The sequence below is a fragment of the Pygocentrus nattereri genome, chromosome 25 (assembly GCF_015220715.1).
Source record: "Pygocentrus nattereri isolate fPygNat1 chromosome 25, fPygNat1.pri, whole genome shotgun sequence".
NCBI classification, from domain to species: Eukaryota; Metazoa; Chordata; class Actinopteri; order Characiformes; family Serrasalmidae; genus Pygocentrus; species Pygocentrus nattereri.
In genome coordinates, this window is record NC_051235.1 from 21,722,924 (window position 1) to 21,743,792 (window position 20,869).

A 20,869-nucleotide genomic window follows, 5' to 3' on the forward strand; every position below is an offset into this window, starting at 1 on the left:
TATTCATTGTCAAGTTTTGGTTGTAAATAAAAAGGTTAAATTCTTGAAATGATCAAGATTTTTTCCCTTTGGCATCCATGTAGATGCAGCCATGATGCAAGCTCTCCTATTGTTTATCCAGAGCGACTTACAATTTGATCATTTTTACACAGGTAAGGCCAAGGTGGTGTTAGGAGTCTTGCCCAAGGACCCTTATTGGTATAGTGTAGGGTGTTGCCCAGGTGGGGATTGAACCCCAGTCTACAGCATAGAAGGCAGAGATGTTACCCACTACACTATCCAACCACCAACATAATGAGGAAGTGGTGGTGGAATCAAAGAGACACGTTTTGATTTTTGGTTCACTGACTGTGAACATGAGCAGTAGTAAACCAGGTTTCGGGCAGTTGTTAGGAATAGTAGGAGTAGGAACAGCTCTATACCAAGGCACTTAACTCAAGAACCCACTGTTAAACCGCAAGGTAAAATACCTGTTAACATTTATGTTATAAGCTTCAAATTTCAGTGTTTAATAATAACTTACTACTAGAATCACATATGTATGAAATTATGGAAGAAATTATCCTGAGATGTAAGTCAGTAATAGTCATAGTGTCATAGAACAACACTTTTCGATGTGAAACTAAAGAAACACACTTCCGACATCTAACATGACGTTATCCAGTTTAAAGCACCCTGAATAAGAACAAGGGACACTGAAAATATTTCATGAATACTTTATTATCAATGTGTCCATTGTACTTTTATTTTTTTTCTGGATATTGATAGTATATGAAAACTATACACCAAAACCAGGTTCACTGTATACATCCATTAGTAAAAATGGCGATGAAAGATTCCATATGAACACACAGAATCCAAAGTGCATTACCTGATCATCTTTTTCCTCATGTCCATATACACATTGCACCATACATAAATAATTACACTGTAAAAATGACTCATTATTTACAAGTATAGTGTATTTTATATAATATGCATATATAAAACTTTATATTAAATCTAGATAGATTATATTTTGGGATTGTGGTTGTGAATGTATGTGTGTTTTTGTGTGTCAGAAAGAGAAACGTGGGCAAGTTTTTTAAGTAAGTGGCACAGTCTGGGTGAATGGGTATCTGTGCTATCTGTGGTTGTTGAGCAGAATCTCCAGCCAGCAAGGACATGAAGTAATAAATTGTCTTGAGTAGCATGGCCCCCAGCCCTTGGCGAAGCTGATTCGCACACTGTTCGGATCGTATGGACCTTCCAGGTGCACCGAATCACCGGGCTGCCGGATTTGGCACGACTTTTCATAGTCAAACACCTTAATGGAGTAGCCTGGCATCACTCTGCGGACAGTCAGGCTGCGGCAGTGGGGCGGGTCCAGGGTGGGTGAGTTGACGAAGATAGGGTGCTGACTGCGGTTGTAGGCCCACACGCCGTCAGGCTCTTTGCTGAGAAGGATGCCGTGGCCTATCTTGCCACGGGCGCGCTGGACGGAGCTGGAGCGGGCCGGAAGGGGCAGCAGGCCTAGGCATAGGCCTGTGCCCTGAGGTAGGTCACAGAAGATGCTGAGGGAGGGTTCATAGACTGGATACAGACGGCCCACGCGCGTACGGTGTTCCCAGTATGCCACATTACACCAGTGAGCGTGTGCAAGGGAGGAGGGAGACATACTGGCATCTGTAGGTAAAAACAGAGATACATATGTTTACATAAATCAAATAACTGGAATTAATAGAAAAAAAATCACTTAAAAAACATCAGCATCTATTATTACATAACATGAATACTGGCACTGTACAAGCAGAAAATAAGAGTACTTATAAAATACTGCAACATACTGCAAATGCAATATGCCTAACAATATACTGCAACAACACAATATCAACACACTGGTGAAGCTGAAACATACAGGTGGTGATATGATGATATTTATTATTATCATAAAAATGACATGAGATTACCATATACTATGCTTTTCTGAGCATGTTGTGGATATTATCATTACCTAATAAACTCTGACCAACTGCATGTTTCATACCAGTATAAATAAAACACAAAATACAAATAAATATAAAACTATTGATAGCTTTTAAAAATGGAATACCACTGTTTTTTTTGTTTATTTGTTTGTTCTAACTTATTAATGGTCAGAAACACTATATGTTGTAATACTCACTGTCTATAATGAAAATGTCTTTTAGCTATATCCATTAAATAGAAAATATACAATAATTGGACATTGGCAAAGATGGCTTGTATTTTTTAACTACATTTTGCTGGATGGCATACCTTCATTCATCAAAAACAACCATGAAAACACTCATCTGGCCAACACTGCAATAACAGGTAATATGATAATCTAACATGCTGCATCCCTTATTACCTAATACTAATACTAATCTGATGTAGCCAATGAAGAACTGAAGAAGTTAACCCCTTACATGGCCAGGGCCCGCTGGCCGGCCCAATTTTTATTACACTCTTCTATAATGTAAGAATAGCTCAAGCAGTTTACATTGAAGTATATGGTACCTGTAATCATGGAATAATAAACCTTAGTATGTAATAAGCCTGGGATTTTAAGGGGTTAATTATCTGAAGCAAGTGTGGCAGATTTTGGATGGAATGAGACTTTGCAGGCAGGTAGATCTTCAGAACTAGGATGGGTGATCACAGCTCTGCAGTAATAAAAGTCTACTAGTACTCTTTGGCACTTTTCTCAAACATGAAAGCCTCCTTTTTTCCTTTTCACTGGAGAAAAATCCTGTCCTGGAGCATAACGTCAAACGTTTTCATTCACTTTTATGTCAGCTCTCACAAGCTTTTTTTGATGTTACACTCAGAGGAAGTGCTACCTAATTTCCGCACTGTTTCAAAGTTGTCTTTGAGAGGGATTTGGAGCTGAAGAGGCAATGGCTCACACTAAAAGGCCTAAATCTGTCATCTCTGCCTCCGACACCCACCTCCCCCTCCACTCAACCCCCTTCCAGCATTCCAGCAGGCTGCGCAGGGCCGCTCGGGGACCCTTCTCCCCCTCCGAAGGCCAGCATTCAGCTCCCTGACAACTCAGTGCAGGCCCGCGACCCCCTGACCCCCCAGCCGCCAGCCTATCAGCTCTGATTAACTGGCACACAGACTGATGGCATTATTTTGCTTCACAGGCTCCATTGAGGGAGGATCTAAAGCCCCAGGCCTGTGGCCCCATTCTGCTCAGCCTCCTCTCTCTCCCTGCCCCGCACACAGAGAAACCCTGCTATTGAAACAAGGCCTGTTTAAGGAAAGGTTAGGAAGATGCACTGACTCATATTGTTGGTGCTCTACAGCTCCATGTGCAGATATAGGCAGAAATTATTACTGACTCAAGGTAAATATGAATTTATACATTGCCGCTGTCACATTAAAACCTTGTATGTTTTTTTTAAACATCTGAGAATTCTAGATGCTGTTTGTACTGTGTGAACATTTCATGATGAATTAATCAACACAAACAGTACAAAATGATTTGGAATACATTCTTGTTATAATAATATACAGTAATAAATTACAGTTAAGATTGCATTTTTGCTTCTCTTATAAAGTTAGCATTTTGGAGGTACAAAGCTTATGGCAAAGACATTAGGTATGCATTAAATGTGTGATATTATACGCACAGGTCATCGGATTTCTCACATATAATGACACCAAAACAATCTTGCATCTTGTTTCACTTAAAAGAAAAAGCATTTTTAGAAAATGCTGAACCGCTTAAATACTAAAGGCCTACATGTAGGCCCCACTCTTGTTTCACAGCAGATTCAGATAGAACAGTAAAGTATAGCATGGTAAAATATCGTGTACACTGCCCTGCAAAAGAATGAACCAAGCCCAAAAATAATGTTTTTACTGATGTTTTGGTGTGGTCATAGTCCAGTTCACAGATTAAGCTCTAGAGATAATATTTGATTTCACATTAAATACAAATTAGTTTGGCAATGTTTGTCAACTGTTTGAAGCCATAAAGAAAGCCCATCCCATATTAAGTTACTTTACCTTTCTGTAATGATTTGTAGTTAAGACCATTAAATCTTAAAGTTTCACCATTTTTTGCAGGTGTATTATCTGCTCCATCTGTAGCATTTGATCAGTAACTACAAACAATAATTTCCCTGCACTTAGAAAACCTATTAACTCCAAACATACAGTCAGAAACCACCCTTCACTTATTCAGTTTCCAGTCAAAGCAGCCATTAAGCACAAGTTGTTCATTTTCAGGGAATATTTCTGATTAAATTACATAAAAGATAATCCACTTAAATAAGACGTGGGTAAGTCAATGGAAAATAAGTGAAAAACATGGTTTTCCAGTGGAATTCTGGAGTTCAAAAAATCTTAAAAGACACAGCAGCAAAGAACCACAAAGTCCAGACCTCATCATCACTGAATATGTTTGCTATTGTTTGGATTGTCAGAAGCATAAAATGCAACCAACTTCCAAGACTGAACTTTGGAGATACAAATTATTGTCCATGGTAATGGACTATAAGCTACAGATGCAGACTGAAAAATGCTGGAGCATTCCTTGAAGGGGGTAAAGACCCACTAAAATTCATTGGAACATGTGGAATTGTACCAGTTGCGTCTGTTTCTTACATTAAACAGTATCTTCTCTTCTCATATGTTAATGCCAGTTGTACTCAAACACATTTAGCTCAACATACAAGCCATGCACTCCTGACACTGCCCACAGATCGTCTTATATTTCCTATTTACTGAAAATAGCTTTCCAATGTACAAAGCATATGATTAGAAAATTCTATGACCCTGTTTTCCTCCTGAAAAAAAGTAATCACACATCATAAGAGTATGGTATTTGATACATGGTAATACACTGCTGCTGACCAGTCGCACCACTTTGAGGACACATAAGGTTTCAGGAAACATTCTTATGAATTTTTCCACATTTCCTCATCAATCAAAAAAAAGTGTGCGCTGAGATTGTATTGCTATTCAAGATGCTCATGGGTGGTGCAGCATGCACAGCCATCAAATGAGAGCACCCTGGCCAAGCCTAAACCAATACCACAGAATGAGAGGGGGAAAGGGGGAGGGGAGAGAGGAGCGCTGTCTGTCCCGCTGAGCCAAATATTAGATCTCCCTTCACAGATTAGACTCTTCCACTGCGCTAGGCAGGGGTGAAGGACTTCTGAGGAGGAGTGAGGAACAAGCAAAAGCCAAAACCAAAAATGCTTGCAACACTACTACCGGCATAACCTAGAACAGTTATTTTGGCAATTTTTTATCTGGACCAGTAACAAAGTTCAGACTCTTACAAAAGTAACACACCATTCTTTTTTGGCTCACTCCCCTGCATAACAGCTGAAAAAGCATAAAAGCAAAAGGTGTTTGGCTTGAATGTACGGTTCTAGGAAAAATCTTTGATTGGCATAAAACATTTGCATTATGTGGACTAAAAAGGTTTGTTACACTCACACATCACATTTACAAAAATGGTTCTTTATATAGCCATCTACACAAAACTGGAGCGAACCAAAAGTCGCTCTTCTATAGCATCGCAGGCCCTTTCCATACATGATTCCCAAAGGTACCAATTCTTCTTTCAAATAGCAGGCAAATAACATTTGAAAAGCCAATCATGACCTACCAGACAAGTATCAAACAGTTCTCTAGCATATTTCTATATTAAGTAATATTGTAACACAAAATATCAGCCCTCTCAAGCTCTGTGTTTTTTTAGCTCTTCCCTCCTGTATGTTGAGAAACATTGGCAATTTCTTTGTAAGTCTGAATAGATTTACCCACCAATATCAATGGATTCTCAGTTTGTAAAACTTTCTGAAACAAATTCATCACCAATTTGCTGGTAGGACTTTAAGTTGTGGAGTAAAAAATACATTATGTTACCATATCTTATACAGGCAGCTCAGAATCAATCGCACGTGCATGACATTAATATCCTAATAAGAAAGTCATCTCAGCGCTCATTTTTCAAGGTGATTTGTGATGTAAGTCAGCGAATTGACTGGATATCGATTCAGGCCTCAAATGAAGAAAACAGATCATGTCAGAATGATAGAGGACAGATACTTCTCTCTGTCACAACACTCGACTGAGAGAGATGTTCCCTCACATGCACACGCAGACGCATACACGCACACACACAGAGAAAGTCAACACTGCAAGCAGCAAAACACCCCCGCGCAGCCAAGCAAACAAAGACACCCGCTTAAGCGTCTATTCCACAAAACGCGGGAGCAAACAATTTTCCAACAATTGATAGAGTCGTCCCCTCGTCAACATCTGTAAAGAATCTCTGTGCAGACTGGCAGGATTTCATTAGTTAAATTGCGTGTTGGCCTGCGCTCAGTCAGGAAGAGGAAAAGCCACAGCGGGCCCTGTAATTTAAACCTTATTTTAAAATGCGACTGGCTGGCTGCGCCGGAGCCTGCGTTGCAAAACTCAGCAGGAAACAACAACATGCAAATAATGGAGACAGAGCCGTATGTGACACACCAAAAGAGGATCTCATTCCTTGTCTTCAGACCACAAAAGGCTGGGTAATTATGCGGTGCTAGGAGACTTCCCACTGCTGCTGGAAGCACAGAGGCCTGCGCTCCAGCAGCAGCCTCACAAAACTGCCCATTGTTGGTCATAATCTAATTTTCAGAGAGTTGCGCCTCGGGTCTGGACACTGGAAAGTGCGCGGATGATGTTGAGGAATCTGTGTGTCGTCCACTGATATAGGCAAAGTCTTAAAGAGCACAGCTAGTTCTGCAAGAAGGGACATTCCTAGATGTCAACTCTCTTGGACTGCAAAACATCAGCAACTGCAGAATTGTCTCAATAAGTCAAAAGTAAATCCCTGTTCAATGGGAGAATGAGTAAAGGACATTCCTTTGGACAACTCTCAAAATCAAGCTGATGTTATCTGGCTAACTGGGAAATCCTGTTTTAGAAAACATTCCAGTTTACAATACAAGTCAGCACAAAACCAAAGGCAGCTTATGCAATACAATTAGAGATGCACAATGACAGACTTTTTCCGGCATCGGCAGATATTTGCTTTAAAAAAAAAAAACATCAGACAGATGTTTAAATTAGACTGATATCTCAAGGTGATATTGATTGTGTATTTGTTGTACTCATGCAGAACTGAACATGTAGGCAACTCTGGGGTACTGTGCTGCAACATATGCATTTTATTCATTTCAGTACAATTGCAACCCTACATAAATACATTTAATATTTCTTTGTAATGCTAATCTAGGTGGACGTAGTCCTAATTTCTTTGTTTTATAAATGTTTATATATCTGCATAGGCAGTTATCTAAATGAAATATATCAGCATCGACCCACAGTTCCCATATCGGTGAATTCCTAAAAATAATTTGCTTCTAAAAACAGACAAAGAAACTATGAAAAAAACTAAATACAGGGAATTCTTGAAGCTTTTCAGAGCAGATTTCTTCAAACCAGTCTATGCTGCCCCAGAGCCACTCCACAACTTGGTTCTGTTCCATGTCCCAACAAACCTGAACCAGTTAATTACTCTTCTGCAGCAAGCAGTTAATCTCAGTTCCGCAGCAATGGATTACCTGGCTTAGGTGTGTTGGGAGCTGCACCAGACCAGAAAGTATCTTGGGAATGAAGTCTCAGACCTCAGTTTCAGAGGAGCACTCAAAGCTCCTTTACATTTTTATGTATAGTTCTCTCATTTTCCTCTAGGGGGTGAGCTTCCCACTATAACCAGTAGAGACCTCAAAAATATATTTTAATACTACACTGAGAATAACAAATGACTCCAATGGTTCTCTTTTGCAAAAGGAACAGAATGGGTAGTTCTTTATGCCTAGGAATGAACAGCATACAAAATTCAAAACAGAATACAGGCCAGAAACATGCTCTCCTCATAAAAGCAAATAAACCGTACCCTATTCCATAAAGACTTAAGAATCATCTATGTGCAAGAAATGAGTGTAATGAACATCTTTACACAAGCAAAAAAGCATAATCAGAGCCCTGGTTCAAATTTATGTCACTGGACTTGACCCACTCACCTGACTGACCCCCAGTTGTGCTGTTGGGTGAACGTGTTGCCTCAATCTCAGCATAAGGCAATGCTGGGTGTGCAGGATCTGTGAAAGAGTCAATGAATAATATAATTCATTCTGCTTCAGGCAAAAAGAGTACATATAGGTCACACTGATATTTCTGTTGGAGCCAAAGTAAGCTAACTTGTCTAATTTAATGCACCAAAAAAGCAACAACACATATTAACTTACCCAGAAACTCCTGTCCTAGTGTAGGAGATAGCCGTGAGTATGGTGGAGGGGGGGAGTCTGAAAAGAAGAATGCTTGCATTAGAGCTTGTTTCATAATCAACTTCCAAAACTAATGCACATCATTCCTGCTCAATGCACGTCTATGGCCATTTTAGCTAAACACACAGTGAGCTAATGCGCAGTACTGAGTTTGGCTTTGTTCTGGATGATGTGTTCAATTCACAGCAGCTAAGACTGCAGCAGGCATGGTACAGTATGTAAATTACAAGTAAGTGTCAAGACTCAGACCAAAACACAGAGGCACCATAACAATAGATAGCATAAACTCATAGATGACATCATCTGCCACACAGCCTGTTCAGACTGGACCATTTGAAATTGGTTTGTTCTCAATAATTTGGCCAAACAGTTGAAGACATAAGAGTCAATGAGTGAAAAATCAGCCTTGGCACACTGATGACCTCATTTGCTGCAAAGCATAATCAATTCATGATCCATTCGCCATGAGGTTGCGTCAAAAAGTTCACTCAGAGAGCTGTTTTCGGATCGGTGACTCCATGATGAAGACACTTTTCTGTGTAGTTTCTGGGTTAGATACCTAGCATATTCATTATTTCACTACATCACACTATTGCTATAGCTTTGATCCTGACTTAAAAATGGAAAAGACGTTTAAGATGTTAAATTGCAACAATGACACTTAAAAAGTTTTGTAATAAATTAGTAAAATTATCCTCTTATTATTAGGATTCTCAAAAACCTCTAAATCAGGGCTGCCAAAGTGTGACCCAAGGGCCAAAGTATGGCCCGCCAGAAAGTTATCCTAACCCTACCCCTCACTCAATTTAAATGTATTTTTGAAGCAAGACAGTAACAAAATACATTATAGAGTTATAAAATATATTTTAAAAACAATTTGAAGCCTACTTTCTTTATTTAAATGCGGTTTTGTCTTTTTGGTTATACAAATGTTACACTTTGGGCCCCCAAAGAAAAAATATTTAGGCACCCCTACTCTAAATAAATTACCTGAAATACTGTACATTGTCTGGATAACAGAGAGATCATTTCTGAGCAGTGAAAGTTTGTTTTAGTGAATAGAAAAGTTGAACGAGGAGCAAAGAAACTAAAGAGTCCCAGTAGGGTAATGAATTGGGAAGTCCACTTCCTGAACAAGTCACAGACTAGCCCCATGCAACTGTTTCAAATGGTTACTGTGGAGGATTGTGTAATAACTATGTGATCTCATTTGATGGACGTTTCATGTAACCTTGCATGCACTCACACCCTTTTAGTTAAGACTGCAGAAAATTTGATTAAGCTTTTTTAATGCTTTGACCAACAAATCTGTCACTGTTTAATTCTAAACAGACACACAGAGCTCAAGTCTCATAGGGCCTCAGAATGAGCAACATCTCAAAAATGGGATGTTTATGAGTGTAACTGACAGCAGTCTAACTCTTACGACAACATTCTAGGTCCCTCAACTGATGTCAATAAGGTTTCTGTGCAACCGATTGTGTCCTTTAGCATGTTGGCTATGTCGTGTCTCCCTATGTGTGCTGTTCAACCAGATAATTCAATTTGCAATTTTATGCTTGCAATTTGCAAGTATCAATTAAGTATTCTATTATTATGGTACATCTGTTGGTACACCACCGAATGGTAGCAGTGGGTAATATGACAATATTTATCATTATTGTGGTAAGCTATGTCATATTACAGCACAATATGTTTTTCTGAGCACATCCAAGATATTGTCAGAGATCAGAGATATTAAGGCTGACAAAGTGTTTTTTTTTTCACTTTCACATTGCTGAGTTTATTGTGGCTGATATTTACTACTGTCTGTTCTACTTAATTACACGTCTGGAAAAAAGAATACTGTAATGTGTATCATGCCATATTTTTGCCATATCACTCGCTTCACTGAATGGCCTGGATGTGAAAATTACAATAAAAGCATGCAAATAATTGTCCATTTCTATCTTTACTCCTTAATGAAGGCATCATGATCCTGCAAACAGCACCTGAAGTGTGATTGCTTTAAACATCTACAAAGTATACTACTGTTACAGTGTGTTTATATCCACTGCCAAACGGACTGCATATGTGAAATCATTCTGGATGTCTGCAGATAATGCACAATATCTATCATTTTGGACCTTCAGACTTGGATGAAGTCACAACGACCCTGCAAGGCAACACCTGAAGGATCATGTATCATTGCTTCGAGCATCCTCACCTGGTCCACACAGGCGGCTGTAATGATAGGGGTTGCAGCACATCACTTGGCTGTCCTGTGCCTTGAAACTCTGACAGTGGCACAGAGGCTTGAGCTGAGCAGAGGGCTGCAGGTCTGGCCAGCGGAAAAGCCTACACAGCAGGTACTGAGGAGATACGGCCTGGCCGCCAATCCGCAGGTCAGCCGGAGAGACCATAACACAGTCCCCCGGTACTCCACCTTTGGATTCAACCGCCTCCAACAAGACATCCAAAGGCTTCTCCTTAAGCTTTTTTAGGAACGCATAAGCACATCTCTTGAGTTCTTGCTCTAAAAGTGCACGAGCTTTCAGGTCTGCTGAACCAAAGCCACAAACTTCTCGGCCGCTTCTACCTTCCCAGTGGCACGGAAGCCCGTCTTTGCCACGGGTCAGCATGGCACTCTTGGAAGTCCTTAGATCTTTAGGCAGGTCTTTGAATAAACAGCATGTCACCGTCCTGCCATCGCTTCCCTCACATGGGGGGACACCACGCTGCTCTTGGACACACATGGCACGGCTTTCATGTTCTAAAATGACCCCATGTTCTCCACCGTCCACCAACCCCCGGTGGCCCAATAATCCCCCAACGTTTCCCAGAACGTTGGCCAGTGGTGCAGACTCCGTTTTAGGGATCTTCTCCGGGTTGCTGTCGCTCGGATGGTCTGGACCCCCCTCCCCGCTCCAGCTGCTTCCATCGCCCCCCTCCCTATCCGGGATCACACGGCTTCTCCAGAGTCGCCGGACCAGACCCGAGCGTCTCGTCCTCAACATACGACAGCTTGGGCGGGTTTCATTCGTTTTTCCTTTTCCTCTCTATGTCTGGAGGTTCAGGTCACGTCTGCGCTCGTCGTCCCACATCAAGGTCCACGTCCAGGTCCGGTGCACTAGGCTACAGCCGTGGACACATCCCTCCTGGCCCAAGCACAACATGAGACCCCAGTGCTGCTGATCCTACCACCAGCTTTGCAGCAAAGCGGCGGTGCACCTCCAGCGCATTACAGCCCACCAAAGGTGCTGCAGGCACCGTGAGCAGGACACAGCTGATTTACTGCCTTGCTTTTAACGCAGACTGCATCGCATTCCTGCACAACACCAAACGCATGAGCTTTTCTTCACATTTCATAGCCAGAACAGCCAAACAAAAGAGCATAAACAGCTTGGTGGAGAGGAATCAGCTTCAAGAGCAAACCTTCAGCACCTTTACGGCAGTTTCGATGACGCTGGCCACATGAATGGAGCAACGACCCCAAGTAATCCTTTTAGCTAGAATTCACATTCCAGTCCGCTCTCACGGCACAAAAACTGGCTTCATGCAACGGGGCAAAAAAACACGCGCGCACAAACGATCCTTCCACCGGGAGAGTGAACGCTCGCGCTCCGGCGACCCTTCTAATCCTTTCGTTCCGTGCAGCAGACAAGATCAGGGGGCTTCTTCGATTGTTTCCTTGCGCCGTTTCTCTCCCTCTCTTTCTTCTTCTGGAGATACGCACACAGTCCCACACATACACACAGTCACACTCACGCACACACTCTCTCATACACACACGGGGCCCCCGAGGAGTGCAGTGGAGCCATTGGTTCATTCCCATCATGTGCTAGTCTAGACACTTTGGCGGCTGCGAGGAGCGCTCACTGTTGCGCAAACACGGTGTCAGGTTTCTTAAAGGGCCAGCGCGTCCCCTGCCAACCAAAAAATGGAAATGGTTTTGTAAAACGGAGACGGGAACTGAGTAATGAAGCAGATCTGCAAACGCTTTCCATTATGAGCATAAACACTATTGATAATTAACCTGAGGCGCAGAAATAGCTCGAGATATACAAGCGCACTGTACTGAATTTACTTGTTGTGTATAATACATTGCATCAACACCTTGTTTGCTCTAGTTTGCTTCCTGTTGACAAAAAAGTATTGTATAATATATAAAAAGTGTTTTTTACATTTAAATGTGTGAAACAGTGCATTATTTTGTTCAATGCTAAAATCATTTGATCTCTAGGGAGTATTTCATAAAGCAGGACGTCTGAGTTGGTCAGATAACTTCAGCCAAAAGTTGAAGATTGTCCAGTGAGAATATCCCTCAAAACAACTGGTCAAAACCTTATCTTATCGCATATTCTAAACCTTTCTGTGTATTAACGTTATGTGAGGTAGGTTTTACTTTAGCCCTCTGCTATAGCACAATGTTGCCTCAGGTGAACAAACACACAAAGATGTAATGCACATTTAATGACAATGAAGGGGTCAATAATGAAGGAAACAGTTAACCATATAAACCAATAAAATGCTTATACATCTCCCACCATTTTGGTATGGTGGCATGCAGATGGTATGTTTCTCCTTGAGCATCATCATTTTTTATCCATCAAAAATGAATCATAGTCACACTGGTGTGTGAAGTTCATTTTTCAACATTAAGTATCATGTAAACAAGTTTGTATTATGAGAAATAGCTCAAATTAACATGTTGCCTGGAAACAACATTGTGTGACTAGAATGACAAAGTGTCATTTAGGCTCTTTTCATACCAGACACTTTTGACTATATTCTTAAATCATATTCCTAAACTGAGAAAAACTGAGAATTTATTCATCTGTCAGTTAATTTATTTGTTTAGTTAGTTGTTTTTTTAAGAGAATCATTGTTTATTATTGTTGAATCATGATGTTTATCGTCCTAAAGGAAACTGCATTTACCATACTGTGGTGTTACTTGCAGATAGTACTCAAAAAAAGAAGAAAAATAATTAATGTACTACACAGCAGAGTAGAGTCAACTCAAGAAGGAAATAATCTGCACTATGCAGTTTGGGTGGAATCCATTGCATTTATGTCTGATCTTTTCATGCACAATAACATTTTTATAGTGCTGTTCAGTCCTTATGAAGCTAAGTACATAGATGAATGCATTATTTGTGCATCACTATTGGACATAGTAACAGCAATAGTGGCTATGGTAGCAATGCTACAGGTAACTGAAACAGCATTAGCAAAAGTCCTGAAAGGGTTAATTCTCTCCATGTGGAGTCAGAAGGGAAGACACGCCCCATAATACACTGACTTGCTCACAGTAACAAAAGTTCAGGAGAGAAGGTCTCCAATTGGTTCTTTAGAAATGTGTTTCTTCATTGAGAAGGTTAGAGCTTAATAACAATGTGGTCCACCCATTAAAACACTTCTGTAGGCAAGGCAGCACTTTTGCTATTAATGGATGAAGTCATCAGTCTGTAAATCATGGGCTAACGCCTATAGAACTATGCTTAAGCCGTAATGTTTGATCATCCGTACTGAACTTTTCCTCTGGCTCTATTTAGGGTGGAGGCATCTTTTAGTTTATTTTAAGCCAATGCTAGCATGCAACAGAAAGTAAAGTTCTGTATCCTTCAAAGTCATGTTATGTAAGTGTGAGTATGTCGCACTTTTTTTTTGGCTGATATTCTCTCTTCCTTGCTCTCTTTACAATCGTTTTCATCGTCTAAATGTAAATTCCTATTTTTTAGATTTGCACATTAGATATTTACAATGGTGGTGATGGGAACCACACTTTGTAATTTTGAATACAAAAAGATAGATATTTTATTAACCAGTGAGACATGCCTTTTCTGCATTTTTATATGTGATGCTAATAATAAAACCGCAGTAGCCAAAAACCTCATCTCAAAACTGTCATAGAACAATTCTCCAGGCATCAGGCAGCTCATTCATACCTGTTCTGTGTAATAACATTTTATGAGGTAGCTTTTTGAGGCATTAAACCTCTACTATAGCACAATGTGGCCTCAGGATATAAAACACTTTAGAAAGATTAAATGCCTATTTAATGACAATGAAAAGGTCAATAATGAAGGAACTATTTTGAATAAATGAACAAAATGCTTGTACATCTTCTGGTGGGCATATTTAGTCTAGTTTTTGGTACAGTGGCATGTGGATGATACGATTCTGCAAGACAATTTCTCTCAGAAAAGGAATTGTTCATCATTTTTCATCCACCCAAATAGGAGTCATAGTCACATTGCTGGTCTGTAAAGTTCATTTTCTAACATTATTTATTATGTAAACAAGTTACATTAATATTTAAAGATCAACAAATTTTGAACTCGGTTTTAAACAAAAAAATTACATTCAAAAACAATGTTTTATGATATAATTTCTATTTCTGTTGCTACACAATGTTGTCTCAAAGAAACAAACTTCAAAAGGTACATTTTAGTGTCTTTATTTTAATAATTAGGCCTATTTTATGCAAGAATTGTGAATCAAGCATTTTTTAAACATTGCCCTCACAGTGCATGCAATGGAATGTTAAATGCTTTAGATATTGCTTTCTATCACCACTATTGTGAACAATTTTTACTCTACAAGTTCTTCCTGTGTAATTTCACATTAAATCACTCTGAATATTGCTGTTTACATCTGCTTTATTTAAGTAAATTAAATTAAAAACACATTATAAATAATATTGGTAGAATTTCATTTTAACATGTTTCAGTTAGCAGTACATGTATATGTGCTTATGTTACAAAGTTTACATGTTTACATGTAAAAATATATTCAAACCTTGGTGATGTGTTTACAGAGAGCGTTGAATTGGTTTGCAATGCAATACACCAGAGTTTCTGACTCCAAAGCCTGGCCAAAAGTCAAAACATTATAATTGAAAAATTTGGACTGTCCAGACAAAATTGATGATTAGTAGAGATGGCACCCTCTCTCTTCAATCAGCATCAGTTTATTAGTTGAATGGGTAATTACATTTCCATGTTACGTTTGGAATTTAGCTGGTACGTACCATCTTTGTGGGAATGAACTGCAGTGGCCCTTATTTAAGTATGTCTCAAAGTGAAACTTGGCTGCAAACAAACCTTTCATACATTTAAACTCCAAACATGAGCTAAAATAACTGTCGGTAGCACAGTCGTTTGCAATAACAAAAACCTTCCATTAGTACAATGCTTTTAGAGTTGTTGAAAACTTTGGGACAAACTCAATAAAGTGCTACATTATGGGCTTCCTCTTCACTACCAGTGGTAGGATCCTCATTACTGCTGCAGTCACTTATCAGCGCGCAGAGTGGACGATAACCGTGCTAGCCTGGCGTCAGGTTAATAATTGCTCTGACTCCCATTTAGACTTTTGTAGATAATCTATCAGCAGAGAGGTTTGGAGCTAAGGAGACAGGGAGTCCGGCACCAAAGCGCCTCCCAAAATAGCCCCCGTGTCCACCCTGGCTCCGGGCAGCAGTGGTCCTATCATGAGGAGCCTTGCAAGACCAAGGCTGACATGTCATCAGGAGCAGTGATGGGGCTGTGGAAAAGAGGCAAGAGGTAAAGAGTGGTGAACATTACTCTGGGGCATTGGAAAGCCCTCTGGGTTAAAGCAGACAGAGTAGCTCTTGGAAGATGGAATTGATCACAGGCTGCTGGAGAAAATGGATTCCCAGAATACTGAATAGTGATTTCAGGGAAAGACACAGTTCTGTAGCATTCTGTAGTTCTGTAGCAGTTTACAAGTGTACTGAGCTTGCACTGAGTTTGTAATGCAGCTTACCAGACACTGGAGTCCAAAGCATAGTCATATAACATTCAAAATAAAATAAAAACACTTTAACAGAAAAAAGAAAAAAGTCATATCAAGTCCTCATAACTTTGTTTTACACCATTTGCATAGCTGCTCCTCACATTAAACATTTCATAAAAAATGGACGATTATAAATAGTCCGAACTGACTTGAAATAAAATCTCTTTATTTTGACGTACATTAAAATAAGAAATATACACTGAACAAAAGTCAAAGCCCATTATTCATTTATTGAATTTCTAGCCAAAACTGCCATAAAATACAAGTTATTCATTTTTCAGTGTCTGGAAAAAATCTGAAAACATAAATTGTGCAAAACCCTCAACAAATAGATCAAATATCAAATTTTCCAGTATTTTGTGTGTGCACCCTTTGTCTTTATTAAAGCGTCCACTCTTTTCGTAAGACTTGCTTTGAGGTTTTTTAAAAAGAATCGACAGGGATATTTTGTCACACCTCCAAAGTTCAGTCTTAGAAGTTGGTTGACTTTTCTGCTTCTCACAATCCAGGTAAACCCAGACACACATTCAGTGATCTTGAGGTCTGGACTTTTGATTGGTCAATCCATTCTTCTGTGAATGTGAGCAGCATCCTGGTTTCATATGCAAATTTTCTTCTTTTTGTTTCTTTTATATTTTTCTCATTGACGACTTCTTGACAGCTACACATCCTTTCAGATGCAAAGTGTTGAGATGTCCTCTCACAGTGGAAGAACAGACAGAAACATTGAGAGAGTGAAGCTTGATCTTCTCCACTCTCAAAAATGAAAGTCAGTGCTCATTATCTGATGGTGACTGTTTTGGTGGTCTGCTAGGTCTTACATGGTTGGAAGACTGTTTTCTCTATACTCCTTTTGGAAACTTATTTTTTCACATCATTTCCTTTTACTTTCTTTATGCAAGGAGACTATCTTATATCTAATCTCTTCAGAAATATCTCCTGAAAAATTAGTAACTTAATGTCTGTTTTCACTGGAAATTGAATAAATATAGTGTGGTCTCTGACCTTTGCACAGTACTGTATTTGATTCTCCTAATTAGTGATCCTTCAGAGAAGCAAGGTTTTGTTATGACAGCAGAGATTTGAAATAATTACATTCTTACCTGTCAATTAATTCTGATCTGGTAAAGCATACCCCCTGTATCAGAATGATAAAAAATCTTTACTGTTATTGACATTTGATGGCCTGAAAAGTCCAAGGTAACAGCAAGACTCAGACAGACATAATTGGTGGAATGTGTCTACTGGGGAAGTTTCTGGCCTCCAAAACAGTGTCTCGGCAAGTGGAAGCCTCATTTATGGTGAAGAGAGGGCGACAGCCAGAGCCCTCAATGAGCATCTGCTGGGAAAACATGGAAGAGATACTCCTACGTGGCAGAAGCCGGGAGACGTCTGAGCAAGGCTGTGATTGAGCAGAATCCACAGAGAAAACAACATTTTAAGGGTTAGCTGACACAGATTCAGGAGACACAGGCAGTCTTGCTTAGCAGTATGCTCACTTACCTGAGGGTACATAGTTATGTGTAGACTACATGGTGTTACATGAAGTAGAAATGTATCGCTAAAGTTTAGCAACTAGCTAATGTGTCTTGTGGTGTACAAGTGAACCATCAGCTCAGCTTGGCAGGATGGATGATGCAACCCTGCCTCTTTCTTGAGTTCTTCAGACTTACTACTGTCAAGTACTTGTAAGTTCCTTATAACTTACAGTGCTGGCATGGCTAAAGATTTTCTAAAACTAAAATACCAAAAAGTCGTAATAGGTGTAAACAATGTCTGTCCCTAGTTTTATAAGTTCAAGTTACTTTATCAGACGAAGGTAAAAGTATGTGATGTAGGTCAAGATATGGAACGAGGTGAGATGGAACACTGGTGCTAACTTTTTCTAAACTTTCTAATAGCAGGTCTAGCATCCAGCATTATTTAAACATCAATACATTTATGTATTGTGGAACAATTATGGAAAAAAATTAAATGTACATATTTTTACACCTCAAATGTGGTGCACATGGTTAGTGTCCAAAGTTTGCTTCCTTAGATTTGAAGCTATAAGTCAACAAGTAATGGAATCTTGCACCCCATCAGTTAGCATTGTGCAAAATGTATGACCAAATCATCACACTGGGTTTTTAAATTGACATTACAGCAAAAAAAGATAAATGTAATCATCTCTATCAGTTGTAATGCTTAATAGTAGTGCTGCAATAGCGTCTAAAGAGAGATTTTCCAGTTTAAAGATGACGTATCTTAAGAAAACTTTCCAAGGTGGATTATAATAGAGAGAATGGGTTGCTCAAATTGTAGTCATGACTTTTTAGATGAGGGTGACAACAAGTTAAAAGTTATAGATACCAAAAAAAGATAAATGTAAACAACTAAATTAAGAGTTACGTCTATACTAGCTTAGTCATATTTATTAGCCTATAGATCACTGCCTAGGTTAGCAGTCAGGATTTGTTGACACCACAGGGATTCCTAATTGTTGTATAATGGGATTGTGTAATGCATGCTAGGTTTTGTGGTGAAATATTGTTGTCAAATGAATACAGTAGATGTATCAAATGCAGAAACCAGGCTTTCTGACACTATGTAACATAAAATTATCAATAAAAATGGACAGAAATACGGACAAAATATGTGCTTCAAAATGGCTGCTATTATTGTTAGCTATGTAATGTACGTATGTCCCATGCAAAAAGCAAATTTTAGTAATAAAACATCTTGCAAAGTTTTTTATCTTTGCAACAGTTTTTTAGCAAACTATTGGTTTAAGGACACCTGTCATTGCCCTGACATGCTAGCCATTATGTCCCTTTACAAATCTGTTGGACATATACCAGTCTTCTTTGTGTTTACAAATAGACTTTAAAAGATCACAAGCCTGTACATTTACAGCAAAACTCATTAGGACTTTTTAGGATAAAATTAAACTAGAAAGGACCACAAAATATTGGAGTTACATTCTTACTAGAACAATCATAAACAATATCAGGAATACACAATGTCAGGGCCCCTGTCCCCAAAGGAACAGTATAAACACCTTTAACCAACAATTATTTGGCCTGAATCCAGTCCTGAGATTATTTTTATGTGGGTCATGGTGAATTCAAATGTAGCCATATTAAATTCACATTCACATATTAAAATATAGCCATATACTACATTCACATGTTGAAATGTAGTCATATAAGCCATTCACATATTAAACCATCACAGTAGGCCAACTTTAAACCTCAGCCTCTCTCTGTTCAGCTATAGTCAGTTCTTGTGCATGCTTTCTAAACATGCCCATGTTTAGACGTGGAGGGGGAAAGAGAATATCTAAGAAATTGAGGAAGGAAATGACTTGAAAACAAAGGAAAGGGAAAGAAAGGCTGTGTGACGGAGGCAGGGCTGCCGACCTGCGTGGCTGCTGATTGCGGCGGAGGCTCCAAGCACCCGGCGCCGGCCGAGCAGGCCACAGAGTTCCAGACAGAGAGATTAGCTTTAGCGCTTACGCCAGTGGGAGTACACAGTGTCCATGCGGCTCTTGTGTGCTTATGATGCACTTATGAAAGATGAGGTCGTTTTGTGTTTATTGACTGGATAGAGTTTGGGCAAAGGCCAATTAAAGGGCCCAGTGGCCGGCTGCCAACTAGGACTATATTATATTGATTATAATAGAAACTATATAGGTTATACTGTAATGCTATAGCCAATAATCATAGGAAATACTACAAAAATGATCTAAATGCTATAATAATGCTATAGCCAACAACTACAAGACATAATGAATACAACCAGGCTATAATTCCATTATCAGTAACTGTAGGATGTAAAACCATAACTCATAAGAATGGGCTATAATAATATAATCAATAACTATAGGCTATAATAGCTAATAACTATTGGCAATAACAAATGGTTCACAATAACTATTACCAGTAACGATAGGCTGTAATAACTATAGTCAGTCACTACAGGTTATAATGCTATACCCAGTAACTATTGATTGTAATATCTATAAATGATAAATATTGCCAATAACTATAGAATGTAATGCTATAGCCAGTAACAGCCGCCTTATTCAGTTTTTTCTGAAAATTTAGTTATAAATAGACAAAATTCTTGGCAGATGCAGAAGTAGGAGGACAGCCATGACTGCTTGCCCAACAGATAATTGGAAAAACTTTGTGCAGAACATTGTCGTGTCAGTATTTCTCTAAAACTTTATGTGGAGCAGGACACTGAGAGAGAGAGACAGACGGAGACAGAGAGACAGAGAGAGATATGAAGATTACACGGAGATTGTGTACATCACTAACCTTTCAAAAGCACAGACAGGCGCGTCCTGTCAACACCGCTGGACTTTGCGTGCATCGGGCCAGCCAGTGTTTACGTCAGCAGGTACAGAGACTGTATCTAATCTCCAGGAGTGAGACAGAGAAGGGGGGCTGGAGTGGCACTGTGGGTCAGGGTGCCTCAGGGGCTGGCGGCTCTAGTGGAAGGAGGGAGAGAGAGACAGAGGGACAGACAAGGGAGAGAGAGAAAGGGAGGAGGAGAAAGGGAGAGGCGGAGGAGAGAGAGTAAATCAGCAGAGGAGATTTGAGACAGGAAGAGCATGGCGTCAGTACAGGCTGGAGATAAGGACTTCAGCTCCATACACAAACACACACTTTTTCCCTGGCTCCGGGAGATACATACTCTTTCTCTCCCCACCCCCCCCCCCACCCCCCCACCCCTCTCTTTCTCTCTCTTTCCCTTCCAGAGAGCCAACAAACT

General features: G+C 39.7%; 1 protein-coding gene across 1 annotated transcript; it reads right to left on the reverse strand.

The window, feature by feature from the left end:
- Positions 1-700: 700 nt before the first annotated feature.
- On the reverse strand, positions 701-12,121 carry smad6a (SMAD family member 6a). The gene is made up of 4 exons (XM_017703574.2): positions 10,513-12,121; positions 8,268-8,324; positions 8,043-8,120; positions 701-1,665 (listed from the first exon to the last, which is right to left on the reverse strand). Exons 1-4 carry the CDS (start codon positions 11,300-11,302, stop codon positions 1,124-1,126), a joined length of 1,467 nt encoding a protein of 488 aa, XP_017559063.1. The 5' UTR covers positions 11,303-12,121; the 3' UTR covers positions 701-1,123.
- Between the last annotated feature and the right edge of the window lie 8,748 nt (positions 12,122-20,869).

Coding starts and splice junctions, on each gene's coding strand:
- smad6a (XM_017703574.2), bottom strand. CDS start 11,302: ATGTTGAGGACGAGACGCTCGGGTCTGGTCCGGCGACTCTGGAGAAGC. Junction 8,325..10,512: donor CAGCCGCCTGTGTGGACCAG/GTGAGGATGCTC, acceptor TCTTCTTTTCAG/ACTCCCCCCCTCCACCATAC. Junction 8,121..8,267: donor ACTAGGACAGGAGTTTCTGG/GTAAGTTAATAT, acceptor ACTCTTTCACAG/ATCCTGCACACCCAGCATTG.